The sequence below is a fragment of the Bubalus bubalis genome, chromosome 23 (genome assembly GCF_019923935.1).
Source record: "Bubalus bubalis isolate 160015118507 breed Murrah chromosome 23, NDDB_SH_1, whole genome shotgun sequence".
Taxonomy (NCBI): domain Eukaryota; kingdom Metazoa; phylum Chordata; class Mammalia; order Artiodactyla; family Bovidae; genus Bubalus; species Bubalus bubalis.
Window position 1 is genome coordinate 50,892,107 of NC_059179.1, and position 18,881 is coordinate 50,910,987.

The following is an 18,881-nucleotide window of genomic DNA, read 5'->3' on the forward strand; positions in this document are numbered from 1 at the left end:
CGCCTCACGCCACCCAGCGCTGCTAAGCGTGAGTCCCAGGCCCCCCTGCTTCTGTGCACCCACTCTGAGCCTGCTCCGTGCTGGGGGTGGGGTGATGGTCTGAGAAGGGCGCCCTCTCCCCCAGGCAGGAGCGGTGCTCCTGCCTCAGCGTCCTCCTGTGCCCCCTTCTCTCGGGACCCATTGTCCCAGGGACCCCTGGGTTTTCATACCCATGCAACAGGGAGTGGGGCTGGGGGAGGCGGGCAGCCCCTGTGGAAGCGGGCAGCCTCCAGCAAGCACTCTGAATCTTGCTCTTGGTATCCGGGGATGCATGGGAGTGGCGAGATCTGATTCCCTGGCTGTGTTGCGGGGCCGGGGATGGGGGCACGAGTAGACATGGGAGGCCAGCTGGAAGCCGCTGCTGCGGTCCGGGTGAGGGCAGGTGGCTGGGGCCGACTGACTTGTCCTGATCGACTCCGTGTCAGCTTTGAAAGCCCCCGTCCTGGGCTCCAGGGAGGACAGGGTATGGACGTGGGTGTGGCTGGCAAAACAGGCAGAGATGGGGCATGACCCCCGCTCTCTGCAGCCCGGCCCTCCAGGAGGGTCCAGGCATGACCCCTGCTCTCTGCAGCCCAGCCCTCCAGGAGGGTCAAGGCGTGACCCCCGCTCTCTGCAGCCCGGCCCTCCAGGAGGGTCAAGGCGTGACCCCCGCTCTCTGCAGCCCGGCCCTCCAGGAGGGTCAAGGCGTGACCCCCGCTCTCTGCAGCCCAGCCCTCCAGGACCCCATGGCCCCGACTGGGCACAGCAGGAAGACCTGCAGGAAGGGGGCCATGTGTGCAGGGTTGCAGCCCCCAGAGGCAGGGCTGCCCGCTGAGCCATCCCTGGCTGTCCCGTTACCTAGGTTTGAATTTGTGCCCCTAGCTGGAAGCAGCCTCCAGAGTGAGGTGGGGGGCCTCTCGTGGCAAAGGGCGTCCCCCCCTCAGCTGTCCGACCCCACCACGCACCCACCCGAGCCTCCTCCACAGACAGGCCTCTGAGTCCAAACAGCAGGACCAAGAGATGCGGGAACGTGCCCCAGGTTGAGACCCTCGGCATTCAGGCACTAAGAGGCGCTGAGCACGAGGCCCCTGCGGACACTGATCTCAGAGGCGTTTTCATCCTCAGAGATCCAGCCCCGCCCTCGGCGGAAGCCGGCGCACATCCCACTGGGGCGGATCCCGAAGCTCCACGTCTGGCTTGACCATGCTACGTGGCGCGTGTGATGACTTCTTCTGGAAGTCAGCTTTCTGGTCTAAACCGTCTGCTGAAATCACTGATTTGAGAGGGACTGTGTGTGGAGACCCTTGCTTTCATGCTTCCTGATGAAGGAACAGAGATGTTTCCAAGGTGTCTGTGCAAGGGGCTAAATGTGAGACCAGCCGCGTATTAACGGGGCTGTGTTTTCACCAGCCTGTTGGTTTCTGCTAACTGACCGGGCTTCCTCTCTCCACTTTGCCCTGTGCTCCGGGCAATGGGGGTTTAGCGACTTAAGGTTTCTTTTCCTCTGCTCAGCACATCGCTTGCCCGTGAATTCTGTGATCTGGGCTAATTAGATATGGCGACTCTTTGTTCCAAGCTGACTTCAGCAGATGGCTGATTTATTAACTTATTCAAACCCAGCACAGCAAGCAAAGCAGCAGTGCAGCCTGCCCTGCTCTGCTGTGTGGAGTGTGTCTTAAATCGAGTCCTCTTGTGAATCTGGTGCTGTTTGGACATCCCCAGCACCAGGGCCTGTCTCTCTGAAGAACAGGTGGCGTGGGGGCCGTTCTGCCTGCTCCTCCTCCAGGGTCCCAGCCTGACCTTTGCTCAGGGACACCCCTGTGGCCTCTGGGAGGGGCCTGGAGGCAGGGGCAGCTGTGTCTGGAAGGGCCAGACGCTGTCAGGAGCTTGAGCATGTTAGGGAGAGTAGACGGGGCTATGGACCCCCCACTACCACCCCGGTCCCCTGCCAGTCTGGATCCTGCTGGTTCAGGGACCATCCCCCAACCCAAGGCTTAGCTTAGAGGAAGCTGAATTTAAAATGTAGCTCTGCCTGCAGTCGGGCAGAACCCTGCCTTCCGTCCACACCTCCGAGCCAGGAGAGGCCAGTGCAGGAGGCCGTGTGTATTGGCCCCAGGCACCATTCAGCCTTCCCGGGCCAGGTGTCCGCAGAGTGGAGAGACAGAGGCCACGAGGGCTTTGGGGCCCACAGCTCCTTTTCCTCCACGTCCACAGTTGCCTGTTTTAACACGAACTTCGCTCATCCTGTTGATGGGGTAACGGGGAACCCGGGGTGGCTCTGCTCTGCCCAACGCTCAGCAGAAGGTGGGAGGTAGAGGTGGCCTTTGTGGACCCCGCTGGCTGATGAGCCCCTGCAGGCCAGCTGGGAGAGGGGAGTCCTGCCAGGAGCCCAGGAGACTGGGCAGGCTGTGCGGTGTGCAGGAAGGCGGCCTCAGCCGGCCCTGCCTGGTCAGAGCCGCGGAGTCGTGAGCGGCCTGGACGGGGGCATGCGGCTCTCAGTCCAGGCTTTGCTTCAGGTTCTCAGAGCCCGAGAAGCTGGCAGGGCTGCTCAGCAGGGGTCCCTCCTGATGCTTGTGCTCAAGTCACTCTGCCTGTCTCTATAGTAACTGCATCTTACCTGCCTGCGTGTGTGATTGTGTTCTGTTCTCCTTGTAGATGGAGGAGATAAAATTTAAAGACAGAGCAGTCTTCGTGCTGGAGAGAGAGTTAGGGGTTCAAGCCGGGCATGCCCAGAGACTCCAGCTCCAAAAAGAGGCTCTAGACGAGCAGCTGTCCCAGGTCAAAGAGACCGACCGGCACCCGGGCAGCCCCAGGCGGGAGCTTCCTCACGCAAGCGGTGCAGGAGACGCCTCAGACCACTCGGGAAGCCCTGTAAGCACCTCCCACGCTCGCCCGGCCGACCCAGAGCCCAGACTGCCCCGCACGCGGCTCGTGGTCCCGTGGGCAGCTCCCTGGGGAGTCCCGAGCCCAAGCCTTGGGGACTCTGCCCGTGTCTGCAGCCCACAGGCCAAAGGGACCCTCGGCTTCTCCAAGGCTGAAAGAGCCCAGAGACTTCTCTCTCTTCCCTCCTTGCTGCTGCAGCGTAGCACTGGCCTTGCCCTCCCCTGGCCCTTCCCATGGGCCTCGAGCTTCAGGCTTCCAGCTGTGCCCGCCTCCACGGCCAGCCCCAGGTTGCTAAGGGGCCCTCCTTTGCTGCTGGGGGAGGTGGCCCGGCAGCTCCATCACCACACACAGGCTCTGCCCTCCGCTAGCCCTGACCCTCCCGCCGTGGTTTCTGTGCTCGTGACCAGCTGCCCGGCACCTGCTTTCCTTGTGACCATGCCACTGTCCGCGCCTCGGGCTGTGTGACCACGCGGGGCTGTGACCCCACCCATCTCCTCTCACCGCTCCTCATTCAGAGCCCTCTGCGGGGTCCCAGGAGTCTGGAAAGGGTCTACATTCCACGGACCCTCCACACAGTCCTTCCGGGTCGGCCCCCGCCTCTCCTGCACCTGCTGAATGAGGGACTGTCCCCCGGTCCTTCCCGGACTTGCGTCTGTTTGCTTTGAGGACAGAGCTGCGTTTGAGCCGAGCCAGCCCTAGGGCAGTGATTGTTCAAGAACGGAGCATGACATTTTACAATCTTGTTATATAAATGGCTTAACTGGGTTAAAACCAGCTCTGGCACCCGACAGATCCCATTAACTCCAGAGATTCTGAAACCAGATCAAAATGTTTCACTGATTTTTTTAGTAAGTTCCAGTGGCTCCCGAAGTGATCTTTTAGAAACTCAATTTGAGGGACCACTCTTCCTGGGAATCCCACTTTTGAAAGTCAAGCTGAACATCATTTCCTGGGCTCACATTATAATTCAAGGAAAGTGAGGGCCCCGCTACAGTGCAGGGCAGCCCTCCCCCACCTTGAAACCTGCAGCCGGCAGCGGCCTCGTGAAGCATGGTGCTGCTTCTGGGGTTTTCTCAGCGTCTTGCCCACCTGCGGCATCTGTGTCCGCACACCCTCGCCCCCACATCTGCACTCTGAACAGTTCTGCTCCTGCACTCTGTCCCCAGCGTGCAGCCCGCAGTGCCCCCAGCCATTAGAATCATGGGCCATCGTGACACAGAAGTGCCTTGGTTTCCGTGGTGTGTTGGGACTTGCCGTGGTTTTTGTGTCTGTGTCTACGAACAGTTATTTGCAGTTGATTTTTGTTTTAGGAACAGCAGTTGGATGAAAAGGATGCTCGGCGTTTCCAACTTAAGATTGCGGAGCTGAGCGCGATCATCCGGAAACTCGAGGACCGCAATGCCCTGCTGTCGGAGGAACGGAACGAGCTGGTGGGTGGCCTCGGGCCTCTGAATTCTGTGGGCCTATGCCTGCCGTGAAGGGGGAGCTGGGGCATCCACTTCCAAAGATTGCCATGGAAAAGAAGAGTGATGGTGACAGGGCGTTTCCAATAACAACACCAGGTAGGGGACCAGATAGGGGCTGAGGCGCTGGTTGGCTGCTTCCGGCCCTGGGTCACTGGGGCATGTGTCTCTGTTCTGGGTGTCCTCTGAGACATGTGACGACCTCGCCTGCTAGTGGCGTCAGTCCTTATGGCCACAGATGTTCGCCAGTGACCTGGCTGCTGGGACATGAGCTCTCCCCAGTGGCGGAAGGCTCACGGACTGGGCTGTTTCCCCATAGCTCTTTTGAGCAGAACAGAGTGCAGTGCCAGACCGCTGACCTCCATGGAACACAAGGCTTGTTCTGCTTGCTTTAACACCTCTGTTTGGAGGCTGCTGGTTCTCTGTGATGCTTTTAAACATCGTAATATATACTTAATCTCGTCTTTCAGTTAAAGCGTGTAAGGGAAGCTGAAAGTCAGTACAAGCCATTGCTGGACAAAAACAAACGCCTTACTCGGAAGAACGAAGATCTGTCCCACAGTTTACGTCGGATGGAAAACAAGTTAAAATTTGTCACCCAGGAGAACATAGAGATGGTAAGGAGCCCACTTTTGTGTAACTAGCCTCTTCAACGTGAGGTCTGATAGCAAGATCAAGGCTTTCGTCTCATGGGCGTCTGTGGGGCTGGGAGCTCGCTGGCAGGGAGGCCCGGGGGTGACCAGTGACAGGGCTTCTGAGGTACAGGCAGGCGGGGTGAGGAGACCCCAGCTGCCCTTCAGTGGTCGGGCACCTCACTCCACATGTTGTGTGGTCTGTCTGGTTTTCAGAGGCAGAGAGCAGGGATCATACGGAGACCCAGCTCCCTGAACGACCTGGATCAGAGTCAGGACGAGCGGGACGTGGACTTCCTGAAGTTGCAGATTGTCGAGCAGCAGCACCTCATAGATGAGCTCTCCAAGGTGACCGCTGGGCGCCACCCACCCGCTGGCCCCGCTCTCAGACCCGCCCCGCTCTGATGCCCACAGTGCACCCGGCACCCACAACGTGGGCCAAGTCTCTCCCCAGGGGTTGGCTCCTGCCCCTCCAAATCCCTCCCCTTCCTCACCTTCAGGACTGGGGCTCTCAGAGCAGCAACACCGCCTGTGTCCACCCCAGGCCTCTCACAGCGTTGGAGGCAGGATCCAGAGTCAGGGTGGGGTAGGGCCGGGCTCCCGCCAGGGGTGCTGAGGAGGACAGAAAGCTTCCGATGGCCGCCAACCAAGTTCCTTTGATCTCAGCCATCTTCCCAGCCCCCTCCCCTTCTCTGGGCACCGCCCATCCCCACCCAGGATGGTCTCCTCTCAAGATCCATAACCTAGCCAGATTGCATAGACCCCATTTCCAAAGAAGGCCACAGCCCCAGGTCTGGGGATGGGGTGTGGGCATGTCTTTCTGGGGACCCAATCTCCATCTACATCCCCCTCTCCCTGCACCCCCCACTCCCAGCACAGCTTTTCCACTAGTCCTTCCTCAGACCCCCATCCAGTTACCCTCATTAGGGCACCTCCTAGTCTGTGGGACCCAGACCGACTCCAAGGTCAGACCAGTTCAGAACCAGTTGCTTGGGTCGTTCTGTGCCCTTGGTGGTGGCGGGGGTGGTGGGGTGGGGGCTGAAGAGAGGACAGCAGAGGAGCTCTCTGTCACTTCCCGCCCAGTGGTCAGGATGGGCTCCGGCCACCCAGCCTTCCGGCGGGGCCTGAGGTCAGTGCTCTGGTCCCTTCAGTGGCCAGTGATCGTCCATCCCCTCAATAATAGGAATACACGAGGGGAAGAGGAAAACGAAAGCACCCTGGCTACAAATGCACTCCCACCCCTGCCTCTGAAGGCTCTCCCCCTGTGGCGTCAGCCTAGGGAGGAAGGACCAAGCCCAGGGAAGGAAGGGTCTGAGGAGAGCCACGGGAATCTGCATAGGGAAGCGGAGAGACTGGGGGCCGGCGGGACCCTGGGGCTTGCGCGGGCAAGGTCTGTCACCCTAAGTCTCCAAGGTCCCTCCTCTCTTCCAGACCCTGGAGACCGCTGGCTACGTGAAGAGCGTGTTAGTAAGTGCCCTCAGCATCTCACCTACATCCCTCCCACTGCCCTCACCAGCCGCTCCTACAGCCCCTCAACTTCCCTCAGTGTCCCCGCCTACCGCCCCTCCCACTCCCTCACCGGCCCCGCCTACGGCCCCCTCCCACTCCTCACCGTCGCCGCCTACAGTCCCTCCCACTCCCCCACGTCCCATCCTACGGCCCCTCCCACTCCCTCACCAGCCCCGCCTACGGCCCCTCCCACTCCTCACCGTCGCCGCCTACAGTCCCTCCCACTCCCCCACGTCCCATCCTACGGCCCCTCCCACTCCCTCACCAGCCCCGCCTACGGCCCCTCCCACTCCCTCACCGTCCCCACCTACAGCCCCTCCTCCTCCCTCACCGTCCCCGCCTACAACCCCTCCCACCCCGTGTCCCCGCCTACAGCCCCTCCCACTCCCTCAGCGTCCCCTCCTACAGGCCCTCCCACTCCCTCAGCGTCCCCTCCTACGGCCCCTCCCACTCCCTCACCCTCCCCTCCTACGGCCCCTCCCACCCCCTCACCCTCCCCTCCTACGGCCCCTCCCACTCCCCCACGTCCCCTCCTACAGCCCCTCCCACTGCCTCACCGTCCCCTCCTACAGGCCCTCCCACTCCCTCAGCGTCCCCTCCTACGGCCCCTCAACTTCCCTCAGCGTCCCCGCCTACAGCCCCTCCCACTTCCTGGAGCCCCTGCGCCTATGGTTCCTCCTGGTGCAGCTGGAAGCAGCCGCACACTCGGGCGAGGGTGGTTCCGTGGTCCCAGTGCTGCCTGCCCAGAAACTTTGCCGTGGTAACCGAGAGGGCCCACCCGTTAGGGTTGCACAGATGCCAGGGAAAACGGCCAGTGTCCCAGTTGGTATTTATGGATCAGAACTGGGTCCCCCTCCCACCCCAGGGCACTCAGCCCCCATGGCCTGGCTGGCTCCTGCTGCTGCTGCTGCTGCTACTAAGTCGCTTCAGTCGTGTCCGACTCTGTGCGACCCCATAGTCGGCTCCTACATGGTCCCAAAAACGCAGCCTAGCGCTCTGGAGAGAACAGGCCTGGCTCCACCGTGTGGACGTCACCCTGTAGAGGTCCACTCCGGGCGAGTGGAGAGGGTTGGGCCCTCCATCCTTCTTAAATTTCCATTTCAGTGTGTGCCCCTCAACCCCCTGCCCCACAGGGTCCCCACCGCAGATGGGGAGGAAGCCCAAGACAGTGAGCTCAGAGACACCCAGGACTCGGTTCCTGTTCCTAGCCAGGCTGGGAAGATGCACCATCCAAACTCTCAGAGCAAACTGCCCTGAACTGGTGAACACCGTGGACCACCAGGTGGTCCTGAGACCACCCCGTCTGCTCAGATGATGACCTGGAAATACTAACCTGTGCATTTAAACCTGGCAGAGCCCTTCAATGACTCAAAAAATCTCAACTGGTTTTTGCAGGAACGTGATAAGCTTTTAAGATATCGGAAACAAAGAAAGAAAATGGCGAAACTCCCCAAGGTAAACGAGTACATGAAATGTGTATTTTTAAAAAGTCGTTTAACAGGAAAGAACCTCTTCCTTCAGAGGTGAAGAGAAAATGGTTTCCTTACTTCTAAAAATTGTTATTATGAAGTAACCAAAACATGACCCAGAGCGAGTACTCTATACTTTAAATTAAAAAACCCAACCTGGTTTCCTTTAAATTTCCAAGAGGAGATGTGGGTTCACGACAGTAATGACGAGGAGGAGGAGTTAGCCAGGGGCCTGGCCCTCCCGCCGCTGGCGCCCGCATCCAGCCAGGATGCAGGCAGCCTCCCTGTGTCCTTCCCCAGCAGACCCGCACCCCTTGGGAACTTGATAGACCTGGGGTGTTTCTTTGAGGCACAGTCCTTTTTGATAAACCTGTGATTTTTATTAAATGAGATTTGGGAAACATTCCCAGAATATTCCCAAAGGATCTAACTTGCTTTTTACAAAATACGTTTTTTGGTTTGGTTTTGGAACAAGCAACAGTGATCCTCATACAGGCCGGTAGATACTCTTAGGCACAAATACAGGTTTGTCTGGCCCCTAGAAAGGCCATTAGGGGGACCATGTTCCACTCTGCTCTCTACCAGCCCAGATAAGATAGTGGAGGCCTTGGTCGAGGTTGGTGGCCTGAGCAGCGCCCGGGGGCAGTCCAGGATAGACACCCGAGTGCGCTGGGGGGCAGCCAGGCATCTGACCCCACAGCTGGGCAGCAGAGGAGGCCCCTACAGAGCTGGCAGCTCGGCCAGCCAGTGGTCTGGGTTTGGATTAACACAGTCCCTTTTGGTCAGAAGCCGGTTGTCGTGGAGACCTTCTTTGGATATGATGAAGAGGCTTCTCTGGAGTCCGACGGTTCTTCCATCTCTTACCAAACAGACAGGACAGACCAAACCCCGTGCACCCCAGACGACGACCTGGAGGAGGTAACCTCTCACAGGGCTTCAGGACAGGCCTGCCTGGCTGTTCCTGTCCCACCTTCACACACACGCCCATCTGCTTCACATCACTGTACCGGGTCCCCTCTGCAGAGTGGTACAGAGTGCTCCCACCCTCTCAAGGGGGCAGTCTGAACCACCCAGTAGTGGGTGGGCACCAGAAACAGGGTGCAGGGTCAGGACCATGGCAGGTGGGCCCCAGCTGAGTCCCTGGCCCCAGCTGCTGGCCCAAGAGGCTCACCCGAGCAGCTAGCTTGGCCATTCACCTCAGGGGTCAGGGCCTGTCTCCCGGGTGGTTCCCGGGCAGAGGCGTGGCTGACGCAGTGTCTCCGTGCGCCTCTCCAGGGCATGGCCAAGGAGGAGACAGAGCTGCGGTTCCGCCAGCTGACCATGGAGTACCAGGCCCTGCAGAGGGCCTACGCGTTGCTGCAGGAGCAGGTCGGAGGGACGCTGGACGCAGAGCGAGAAGTTAAGGTCTAACTGACTTCCACTCCACGACGTTCCGGCTTCTGCCGGGCTCCCCGCTTGCCCCCTGGCCTCAGCAGGGACACATGCGCCTTCCAGGCTGGGCCCTCCCCTCCTGCGATCACGGTCAGGCCCCGGGGATGCCGCTCTGGCCATCACTTGGCAGCGGGTGGGCCCAGGCCAAGGAGGGCTGCCCTGCCCTCCCGAGTTGAGGCATCTCACTGCTCTCGTCCATTTGCCCTGAAAGCCATTCCCAGGGAGCCAGGGCACCCATCGAGATGAAGTGCCCTGCAGCCCGGCCCCTGTGACAGCAGGTGAACTCCAGGGAGGGCGAAGCCCATAGAAGACAGGCTGGGCAGAAAACGTTCATGCAACAGGGAGCCCGGGGCTTCTAAAGGAGGATGGGCTCTGGGGAAGAAAGGGAAAGCGAAGTCCGGAAAAGGAGGTGAACCTAGGGCAGCCAGAGGCTCCAGAAGGGAAGGGAGGTGCCTGGGGGCTGTGCTGGGCAGGTCGCTCAGCCACCCGGCTGTATGTGTCCTGGTCTTTGTCGTCCCCGGGACTAAGCCAACCCCCTCCGGCCAGCACCCAGCCGCTCAAGCCTCCTCCATCATCCTGTAAATGAGGATTTCCCCAAATAATCCCCCAGATGAACCCACAGATTATCCCCTGTAATCTAAGCGAAGTCGCTAAGCTTCCAAGTTCTCCCTTTATTCCAGAGCACGCGTTGCTGGCAGGCAGTGTCCTGGAGGTCAGGTCTGAGGGGGCCGCCCAGCTCTTAGGGAAAGTTTGATGTATGTCTCCTCCCATCCTACAGACCCGTGAGCAGCTGCAGGCGGATGCGCAGCGGGCGCAGGCGCGCATCGAGGACCTGCAGAAGGCCCTGGCGGAGCAGGGGCAGGTGAGTGCACGGGCCTGGGCCCCAGGGCCCCCGGGCTGCCATGCTCCCATGAGGGCGGCGGCCTTCGGGTGTGTACGTGGTGAGGATCTTCATCTGCACGCTGAAGACGGGCTCCCCAGCTCCCTCTGCTGTGTTTATATCACACCTCAGTAAAAGACTTAAAAGCGGAAGCAACGTGTATTTGGAAGAATTCCACAGTAAGCCCGGGACGAGGGACGAATTCCCCTGACCAAGCCTCTCTGGGCTTGACCAGAGGTCCCATCTGCCTCCTCACTCAGGGCCGGGAGCCCAGGTCCCAGGCTTTGTTACCACTCACCTCAGTCCCTGGGACTGCCAGCACCTCTGGGCTCCTCAGATCCCAGGGAAGGGCCTCCGTCAGTGTTCTCTGAGCAGCCCCCAACCTGTGGATGGTCCAGACGCAGGACGATGCCGGGGGATGTCTATGGGGGCTGGGAGGGTGCAGGTGAGAGATCACCCGGCTCACAGCCGAGTGCAGTGCAGACCCACAGAGGCCCTGGGGTGTCAACTGCCCGGTGCATGGCTGGACGGACAGCCAGGGCAAGAACCTGAGTGACTGCCCCGCCTCACTGCCACAGCCTCGCCGGAGTGCCCAAGGCCTCAAATCCAGTGCAGAGACCCCCGCGATCACCCAGGCACTGCACCTGTTCTCTCCACACCAGCTCAACCCCCTGGCTCCCGCTGGCTACGTGTTGGGATCCCCTGGACCTGTGACGTCCATGCGGGCACCTGGCCTTGGCTCACACGAGCCTGGGTGCCGTCCACCTCTATCCGAGACCCTCCAAGAAAACGGGTGAACCTGGGTTTTCATCAGCCACGGGACAGGTGCTCCACTCTCGGTTACTTCAGAAGCTGGGTGTGGTCCTTTCGTCACATCCTCTGTCCTGCTGAACCGTGATGTACATCAGAGCTGTATCCTTCAGTGCATTTATTTCTCGACTTCAATTTCCTTTTCAAGGATATGAAGTGGATTGAAGAGAAGCAAGCGCTGTTTCGGAGAAATCAGGAGCTTGTGGAAAAGGTACAGCCGCCCCACCCCGTCTGTTTGAGAGGCCCTCTGCTTTCCCCGAAAGACAGGAATCCCCACCTGCCTACCTGCTGCCCAGGGCTGGGGAACCACCTGGGCAGCACCTCTGCCATAAGGCCCTGTGTGGACTCACCCTGGAGGGAGGGTTCCGGACGGGGGGCCTGGGCCAGTCAGCTGTCCCTGCAATGCCAGCAGCTGTCAGGGGAGCCAGGGTTGGCCTCCGGTGGCCTCCAGGATGCCTCCTGTTTTTTGTTTTATAGATTAAACAAATGGAGACAGAAGAGGCTCGGTTAAAACATGAAGTCCAGGATGCGAAGGACCAAAACGAGCTGCTGGAGTTCCGGATCCTGGAGCTGGAGGTGTGGGGCTTTGGGGGGCAGGGGATGGGGTGGGGGGGGCAGGTGTGGGGGGCAGAGGCAGGAGTGGGGGGCAGGGGCAGGGGTGGGGGGCAGGGGTGAGGAGACAGGGGATGGGGTGGGGGGGCAGGGGTGGGGGGCAGGGGCAGGGGTGTGGGGCAGGGGATGGGGTGTGGGGCAGGGGCAGGGGTGGGGGCAGGGGATGGGGTGGGCGTGGCAGGGGCAAAGGTGGGGGCAGGGGATGGGGTGGGGGGCAATGGTGGGGGGCAGGGGTGAGGAGACAGGGGCAGGGGTGGCGGGGGCAGGGGATGGAGTTGGAGGCAGGGGCAGGGGTGGGGAGGCGGGGGCAGGGGTGGGGGGCAGGGGTGGGGGGCAGGGGCAGCGGTGGGCGTGGCAGGGAGCTGTCCCGAGCCGTGCCACCCAGGCTGTGAGTCCTGCCGTGTCACTTGGAGGAAAACACAAAGCAGAGCGGGAGCGTCCACACACAGCTCCCGGCCCTCCCTTTGTCCCCGTCCCTCGGGGCATCAGACGACAGGACTCCCGGGCGGGAGCCAGTCCCCAGGGGCCATCTGGGCTCGGAGGTCTCCACTTGCTCCCGTCAGCGTCCACTCAGGCTCCCCTGGGCAGGTCCGAAGGGCGTGACCACTGCTACGGCAGCCAGGGTCTCATTTTCACAAAGACCACGTTAAGTGTGTTCAGTGGACTTCGTATTCTCACGGTGTCCCCGGGGGGGGGCCCGCATTGCCCTCCCAGGAGGGAGGGGACCCCCGTGTGCCCAGCCTTCTGCTGTCTGTCTTAGGAGAGGGAGAGGAAGTCGCCCGCCATCACCTTCCACCACACGCCCTTCGTGGACGGGAAGAGCCCCCTGCAGGCGTACTGCGAGGCGGAAGGCGTGACGGTAACGCCCTGGCCCCGCCCCCCCGCCTGCCTCGCCCCGCCCCGCCCCGCCCCGGCGCCTGGCCCAGCACCGTTGTCTCTCTGCTTCTAGGACATCCTGGTCTCGGAGCTGATGAAGAAGCTGGACCTGCTGGGGGACAACGCCGTAAGTGTAGGTCGCTCTCCTGACTTGTGCATGCCTCCCCGTGCGCCGCCCTGCACGGCCCAGGGCCCCTGTGAGTCCCGCGGTGCCCGACCCCTGCCCCGTGCATTCCCGCCTCCAGAGCTGCTGACCAGCCCTCTGGCGTTTAGGAGAAACTCCGTTCTTTCTCACAGTGCGCCCGATTCCTCCAGCAGAGACGCTTCTGGCCCCGTGTTCTCAGTTTCTGAATCCCTCTCGGTCTTGAAGTTGTTCCACATCCTTGGTGGGGCGGAGGCCTGGGGGTCCTTAAGGTGTCTTCAATTCAGTTCAGTCCCTCAGCGCTCAGTCGTGTCCAACTTAGACTGCTCCAACTCAGGGCTTCCCACCTAGTTTTGGCTGAGGGGCAGAGCCTATGAATACTCTCCGAATCTCACTTAGGGCAGAGTCCCAATCTCTACAGCAAATTCCTCGAAAGAATGCGAATTGCTGAATGAGTGACTGCACCCCTCCATCCACCCTCCGCCCATCGTCCCTGCATCCATGCTCCGCCACCCTTTCATCTGTTCTCTGTTCACCCCCACGGCCCCTCCTGTCCTTGTTAAGCCCCCGCCCGATGGTGAGGGGGGACCTTCTGTGCTGGCAGAGGCCTCAGTGCACACCCCAGAATGTCCCCTCACAAGGTCCCCTCACGAGTACACAGTCTCCTTGTGAAGCGCCCTGGGCTCCACATCCTGCTCGCCGTGCTCAAGAGAGATCAAAGCACAGGACGGGGCACTTCACGTGAGAGACAGAGGGAAAACGCGTGCAAGCACACACACACTCTCACACACTCGCGCATGTGTACCAAAACCCAGGCGCCTGTGCACACCCTCAGGGCAGTGCTCCCAGCAGCTGCACGTGTTCAGGGCCCTGCTGATAGGGCCTCCTCCCTGCCCCCCGCCCCGCCCTTTAGGTGGGAAGCAGGAAGGGGGAAGGGAGGGCCGGCTTCCACAGGGAGGCCCTCCTGGCCTACCTGCCGCGCCCCCGACCCCTGGTCGGACCCCTCGCTCCACCTCGGCTGCGGGCAGCGGAGGCAGTGGGCCACAGTAGGATGGCCGTCCTCACCGTGTGCTCCGGGCTCAGCCCGAGTACCAGCCCCGCCAAGGGCTCCGGGGAGCCTTTCAGTTCACAGCTGGAGAGACTGAGGCCCCAGAGGGCACCACCCAGGGGCACAGAGCTGCCATGTTGGCCAGCGAGGACAAGCTCAGGCCTGCCCAGCCCCGCAGCTGCCCTCCCGGGAGTGCCAAGGTCACGTGCCCTGGAGCCATCATGCGGCCTCAGAGATGGGGGCAGAGGACGCACTGCCAGTTTCATGTGCCAGCGATCCCAGCGGCTCCTGAAGGAGCCAGGGATCACTCAACTCAGCGATCCTGGCAGGCTCCTGGCCACCTGTCTCTGCTCTCCGCGACCCCCCGGCAGCCCCCAGCTGGGCCCAGCAGTGGGGACAGCCCAGCTCACCCCCTCCAGCCCCTGGTGCTCATGCAGGTGGGACCTCCTCTGAGGAGGTCCGCCAGCCCAAGGCCAGGGTCACCTTCCCAGAAGGACCACCCCGGTGGGCCCACTGGGATGAGGCATGAATAAAACACACAGGGAGAAGGCAAAGCAACAGGGATGTTGATCTTTGCTTCACATTTGTAAGCGGTGCTTTAATAATTCAGGCCGCACGTGAGGAGAGCTGGCTTTGAGTAAGAATCCGGACACAATGCGGAAGCCTGGCTGCTCTTTCTGCCACCCACTGTCCCATCCTGCTCCCTGGCCACATAGGCATGGTCGCCTGCAGTGAGAGGGCCAGAGGGGCAAGCCGGAGGCTCAGTGGGAGTCAGCAAGGCCAAGAGCAAAGGGGGTCAGAGCCTCCCAGAAGGGCCTGTCAGTGACAGAAGCAGGAATCTCAGTGGGTGTCAGCAAGGCTGAGAGCGCAGGGGGTCAGAGCCTCCCAGAAGGGCCTGTGACTGACAGTGACATTTAGCTGTGACCCCGTCTTCCCCATGCCCACCGAACACTGGTCACCCACCCCCACCCAGCACCTGTCACCCACCCACCCAGCACCTATCACCCAGCCGCCCCGCCCAGCGCCCATCACCCACCCCCTCACCCACCCAGCACCGGTCACTCACCCCCCCCCCACTGAGCACCCAGCACCCACCCACCCAGCACCCATCACCCAGCCACCCAACCACCCACCCAGCGCCCGTCACCCACCCCACCACCCACCCAGCGCCGGTCACTCACCCCTGAACTGAGCACCCATCACCCACCCGACCCAGTGCCCATTACCCACCCAACCCACCGCCCATCACCCACCCCCACCCCAGAAGGCACTCCCCCTGACCATATGAGAATTCTGCTCTTGAATGCAGAATCTGACCAATGAGGAGCAAGTGGTCGTCATACAAGCCAGGACAGTCCTGACCTTGGCCGAGAAGGTAACAGTAGATGCGCTCGGGGGAGGGCCGGGTCCTTTCTGGCTCAGTTCAGAGGAGATGCTCTCCCTGGAAGGGGGAGGGGGGCCCAGGGGGTGGGATGGAAGCTGGCGGGGGGCAGGGTCCACTAAGCCTGGCTGCTCGGGAGGCCTGGCACACACATGGGTCAGACAGCACCTACCAGGCATGTCTCCCCAAGGCCAGCTCTGCCCTGATTTCCCCAGAGGCCAGAGTCAGGGTGGGTCTGTTAGAGAAATTCAGAGAGTGAGCCCACGCTGGTCACACCGGGCGCAGGCCCTTCTCAGGCAGGCCTGAGTCCACGTGGCCCCTGAGGCACCACGCAGGCCATGGAACACCTTCCCCGTTTCTGCCCAAACCCCGCACGGCCGGGCGTTCCAGCGGCCTCGCTGCTGTCTCCTGGTCTGCCTGTTTGCCCTGCCGGGACCCTCCTCTGGGGGTCGCCCACCCGGGCTCCCGCCCTCCAGCTTCCCTGCTCCTGGGACCACCCTCCTGCCCCTAGTCCCCCCTGCCCCCGCCCCACGTGTGGCCAGAACCCGCTGGTAGGCCTGCAGCGAGCACCCCTGTCCTACAGGCCTCCAGCAGGGCGTGGAGGGCTGTGCTCATAAGTAGGAGCTCAGAGGCCAGCTCCTGGGAGCACAGGCCTTCTGACACCCCTCCTTTCCTGGGGGGTGTGAGGGCAGGCTCCCTGGACGCCAGGTGAGGCTGAGAGGTGGGGCCCAGGCCTGGCCTGCACGCTGGGCACACGGAGCCCATGACGCCCGCCCAGCTCTGACTCCCGCAGGGGCTGAGCCCTCCCTCCCCAAGGAAGAGTGGGAAGGATGGGGCATGCCCCCAGGCCGTGTCCCCGGGGCTGGGGAGGTGGGCTCTGCTGACCGAGTGGTGACCTGGGGACTCACGGCCGCCGGGGCCTTCTGTCTGTGCCCAGTGGCTCCAGCAGATAGAGGAGACGGAGTCGGCCCTGCAGCGGAAGATGGTGGACCTAGAGAGCGAGAAGGTGGGTGCGCGCCCGGCCGGGCAGCCCCGCGCCACCACGCACCCTACACGAGGCCCAGACGCGGGTCCCCTTGTGTTCCAGGAGCTGTTCAGTAAGCAGAAGGGCTACCTGGATGAGGAGCTCGACTACCGGAAGCAGTGCTTGGACCAGGCTCACAAGGTGAGAGCAGCCCGGCCGCGTGGGGTTTGGGCAGAAATGGGGAAGGTGTCCCACGGCCAGTATGCGTCTCAGGGGCCACGTGGACCCAGGCCTGCCTGGGTAGGGCCTGTGCCCCGTGTGACCAGCTCACTCTCTGACCCAGCGAGTTCTGAGGACGCCTTTCTGCCCCTTTGGCCACCCTTGGCCCCAGGAGTGCAGGCAAGTGAGCCGAGGTCAAGTGGGTATTTAAATTGAGCTGAGAAAACAGGATTTATTGAAACGATGCATTTATGAATGAAAGGAGCCTAGCTGAGTGTCTATCCATCATCTCTGCCTGTCCACCGGCATCACGAGCTGCTCACCTGCCTACTCTGCAGGAGACCTGTCCTCAGACAAACCTGAAGGCAGGCCCCATGTGGGGTCGACCCCGAGAGCCCACTTCTCTCCAGTGCTGCCAGTGAGCCCTCACAGAAGTGAGCTGGAGGACGTGGCAAGAAACTTCATCTGCACCTCAGGCAGCCTTTCTGTTTCAAGGTGGCCCCTGAATCAATGTCACACTTAGCTCCTCAGACTGGGCTCAACAGAGGTGCTTTCTGCAGGAGCGGGACCCACGCTTCCTCTGCAACAGTAAGCCACACCTGTAGGTCAGTGTCACGGGCAGGATGGTCCTTCCAGGCGGCGTGGGCCTCTGTCCCCTGCCCGTGGAGTACGCTGTGAGCCGGGTGCTGTCCCGTGGCCCATGGAGGTGGCTGGGAGCAGAAAGTGTCACCCTGGGACGGCGGGTGGGGGCTCCGTCACACAGCCCCGAGGGACGCCGTGGGGCTGCGGAGATGCTGGGCCCACCTCGTGGGATGACTGTCGGGGCTGCTCCCCGTGTGCCGTCGTCTGGGGCCCCCCTCTCTCTAGTGTTGGCAGGTAGGCTGCACGCTGTGCTGTCCACCCTGGTTTTCTCTTTCTTTTCTCTTGTGGCCCCACTGGGTCCTCCTGCGGCACACGGGCTCCCCATGTTGCTGCTGGAAGGCTTCTCTCATCACCCCACAACATGTGGGATCTTAGTTCCCTGACCAGGGATTGAACCTGCATCCTCTGAATTGGAAGACGGATGCTTAACCTCTGGACCACCAAGGAAGTCCCCAACCCTGGTTCCCTTGATGCTGAGTTAAGCCTACACTTCCTGCTGGACAATTAGCCATTTTATCTGCCACTCACAGAACCCCGTGCAGGAGGGGGCACCTAGCCACCTTGGGATGCCTTGGCAGGGGGCCCTTCAGCTTCCACACCCTCCCTGTCAGAGCACTGGAACCACACCTGGGATTTCAGGGGGAAGGGCGGGCCTCACCCAGGGGCAGCCCCTGGGCACAGAGTTAGCTTCTGGGCATCTGGGTGGCCGTGGCTCAAGCTGCTGCATCGCGTGAGCAGGGTCAGACCATCTCCGCCCACAGGCTTGGGGTGAAGTCACTGTGATGTGCATGCTAAGCCCCACACTCAGCTGCCTTTATCTGAAAGCTGGAGCTTATCTTAAATGCACTAAGCTCTTTTGCCCTAAGAAGTGGCAGCTGATGTGTGGTGTGAGCTGGCTGTGACAGCTGACGGGGGACAGTTGACTTTGCGGCTGTCAAGAACAATAACATGGACAAAGGGCTCTTTCCCCCCATTTCCTAAAATGTCTACTCAGCCAAAAGGACGTCCAGTAGTCACTTTGCCTGAAGAGGAAACATTCATTTGTGAGGAGCGTCGACCTGAAAACCAGTCACAGCCTAAAAGTTAACAGTTATGTTTTATTCAGTGGAGATTTTTAGGACTTAAGCCCAGGAGGCAGCATCTCAAGTGACTCTGAGAGAACAGCTCAGAGGAGGCGAGTGAAAGTCACTCAGTCGTGTCCAACTCTTTGTGACCGCATGGACTGTACAGTCCATGGAATTCTTTAGGCCAAAATACTGGAGTGGGTAGCCTGTCCCTTTCCAGGGGACCTTCCCAACCTGGGGATCAAACCCAGGTCTCCCACATGGCAGGCAGATTCAGTTTTGCAAAAAAGAGAGGTAGTCTGAACATCAAAAGATTGTTGTGCATTAAAGAAAACAAGATAACCTAAGTTAAGGAATTTAGTGCCTTTCTGTGTATGGGAAGATGCGAGAGTCTGGGCTCACTGCAACCGTTCCTTTCATACGCACCTCAGCCGTCCCGGGCCGCTGTCCTGCGCTTTTCACTTCCTGAGCTTCCTTCGGGTTCAGCGTGGGGAGCGGCTGCGGGCTGGCGGCTGCTGGATGGCAGGCGTTCTTTCCTCCCCGAGCTGCCTCGGGGCTCATGGGCTCACGCTGGGGGGCTGCAGGCACTGATGACTCTGCCATCCTTGTTTACTGGTATAACGGGAAATACTCTGTTTCTCGGGAGGGTACATTTTTGATGGGAAGAATTTGGCTGTTTCAAGATTGTAGCTGTGAAACTTCCTGAGGAACAAGCTTTGAAAGTGCTCCAGATCGAACTGCTGAGTCCTCACCATTTGTGACGAGGTTTGTGTTTTGGCGCCTGGGGCAGCGGGGCTGGTACTGCAGGAGTTTGCGCAAGCTCTGGGCGATGATGAAG

At 61.0% G+C, this 18,881-nt stretch overlaps 1 protein-coding gene and 1 long non-coding RNA gene across 29 annotated transcripts in view; one reads left to right on the forward strand and one right to left on the reverse strand.

Moving 5' to 3' along the window:
* Window positions 1-18,881, forward strand: part of JAKMIP3 (Janus kinase and microtubule interacting protein 3) — a 93,083-nt gene that overhangs the window by 55,461 nt on the left and 18,741 nt on the right. For 10 of the 28 annotated variants that reach the window (XM_025273847.3, XM_044935502.2, XM_044935510.2 and 7 more), the window contains exons 4-19: window positions 2,674-2,889; window positions 4,212-4,331; window positions 4,835-4,981; window positions 5,213-5,344; window positions 6,428-6,463; window positions 7,901-7,960; window positions 8,761-8,892; window positions 9,250-9,378; window positions 10,184-10,267; window positions 11,244-11,306; window positions 11,573-11,671; window positions 12,468-12,566; window positions 12,657-12,716; window positions 15,083-15,148; window positions 16,092-16,160; window positions 16,242-16,319. In XM_025273847.3, the coding sequence (XP_025129632.3) occupies window positions 2,674-2,889; window positions 4,212-4,331; window positions 4,835-4,981; window positions 5,213-5,344; window positions 6,428-6,463; window positions 7,901-7,960; window positions 8,761-8,892; window positions 9,250-9,378; window positions 10,184-10,267; window positions 11,244-11,306; window positions 11,573-11,671; window positions 12,468-12,566; window positions 12,657-12,716; window positions 15,083-15,148; window positions 16,092-16,160; window positions 16,242-16,319 (1,590 nt within the window). The remainder of the gene's footprint in view (window positions 1-2,673; window positions 2,890-4,211; window positions 4,332-4,834; window positions 4,982-5,212; window positions 5,345-6,427; window positions 6,464-7,900; window positions 7,961-8,760; window positions 8,893-9,249; window positions 9,379-10,183; window positions 10,268-11,243; window positions 11,307-11,572; window positions 11,672-12,467; window positions 12,567-12,656; window positions 12,717-15,082; window positions 15,149-16,091; window positions 16,161-16,241; window positions 16,320-18,881) is intronic. The other 18 variants (XM_025273858.3, XM_025273850.3, XM_025273857.3 and 15 more) reach the window with 12 other exon arrangements.
* Window positions 11,960-13,844, reverse strand: LOC123331461. The gene is made up of 3 exons (XR_006548119.2): window positions 13,699-13,844; window positions 12,879-13,082; window positions 11,960-12,692 (listed from the first exon to the last, which is right to left on the reverse strand). It is a non-coding gene; the product is annotated as an uncharacterized LOC123331461 (long non-coding RNA).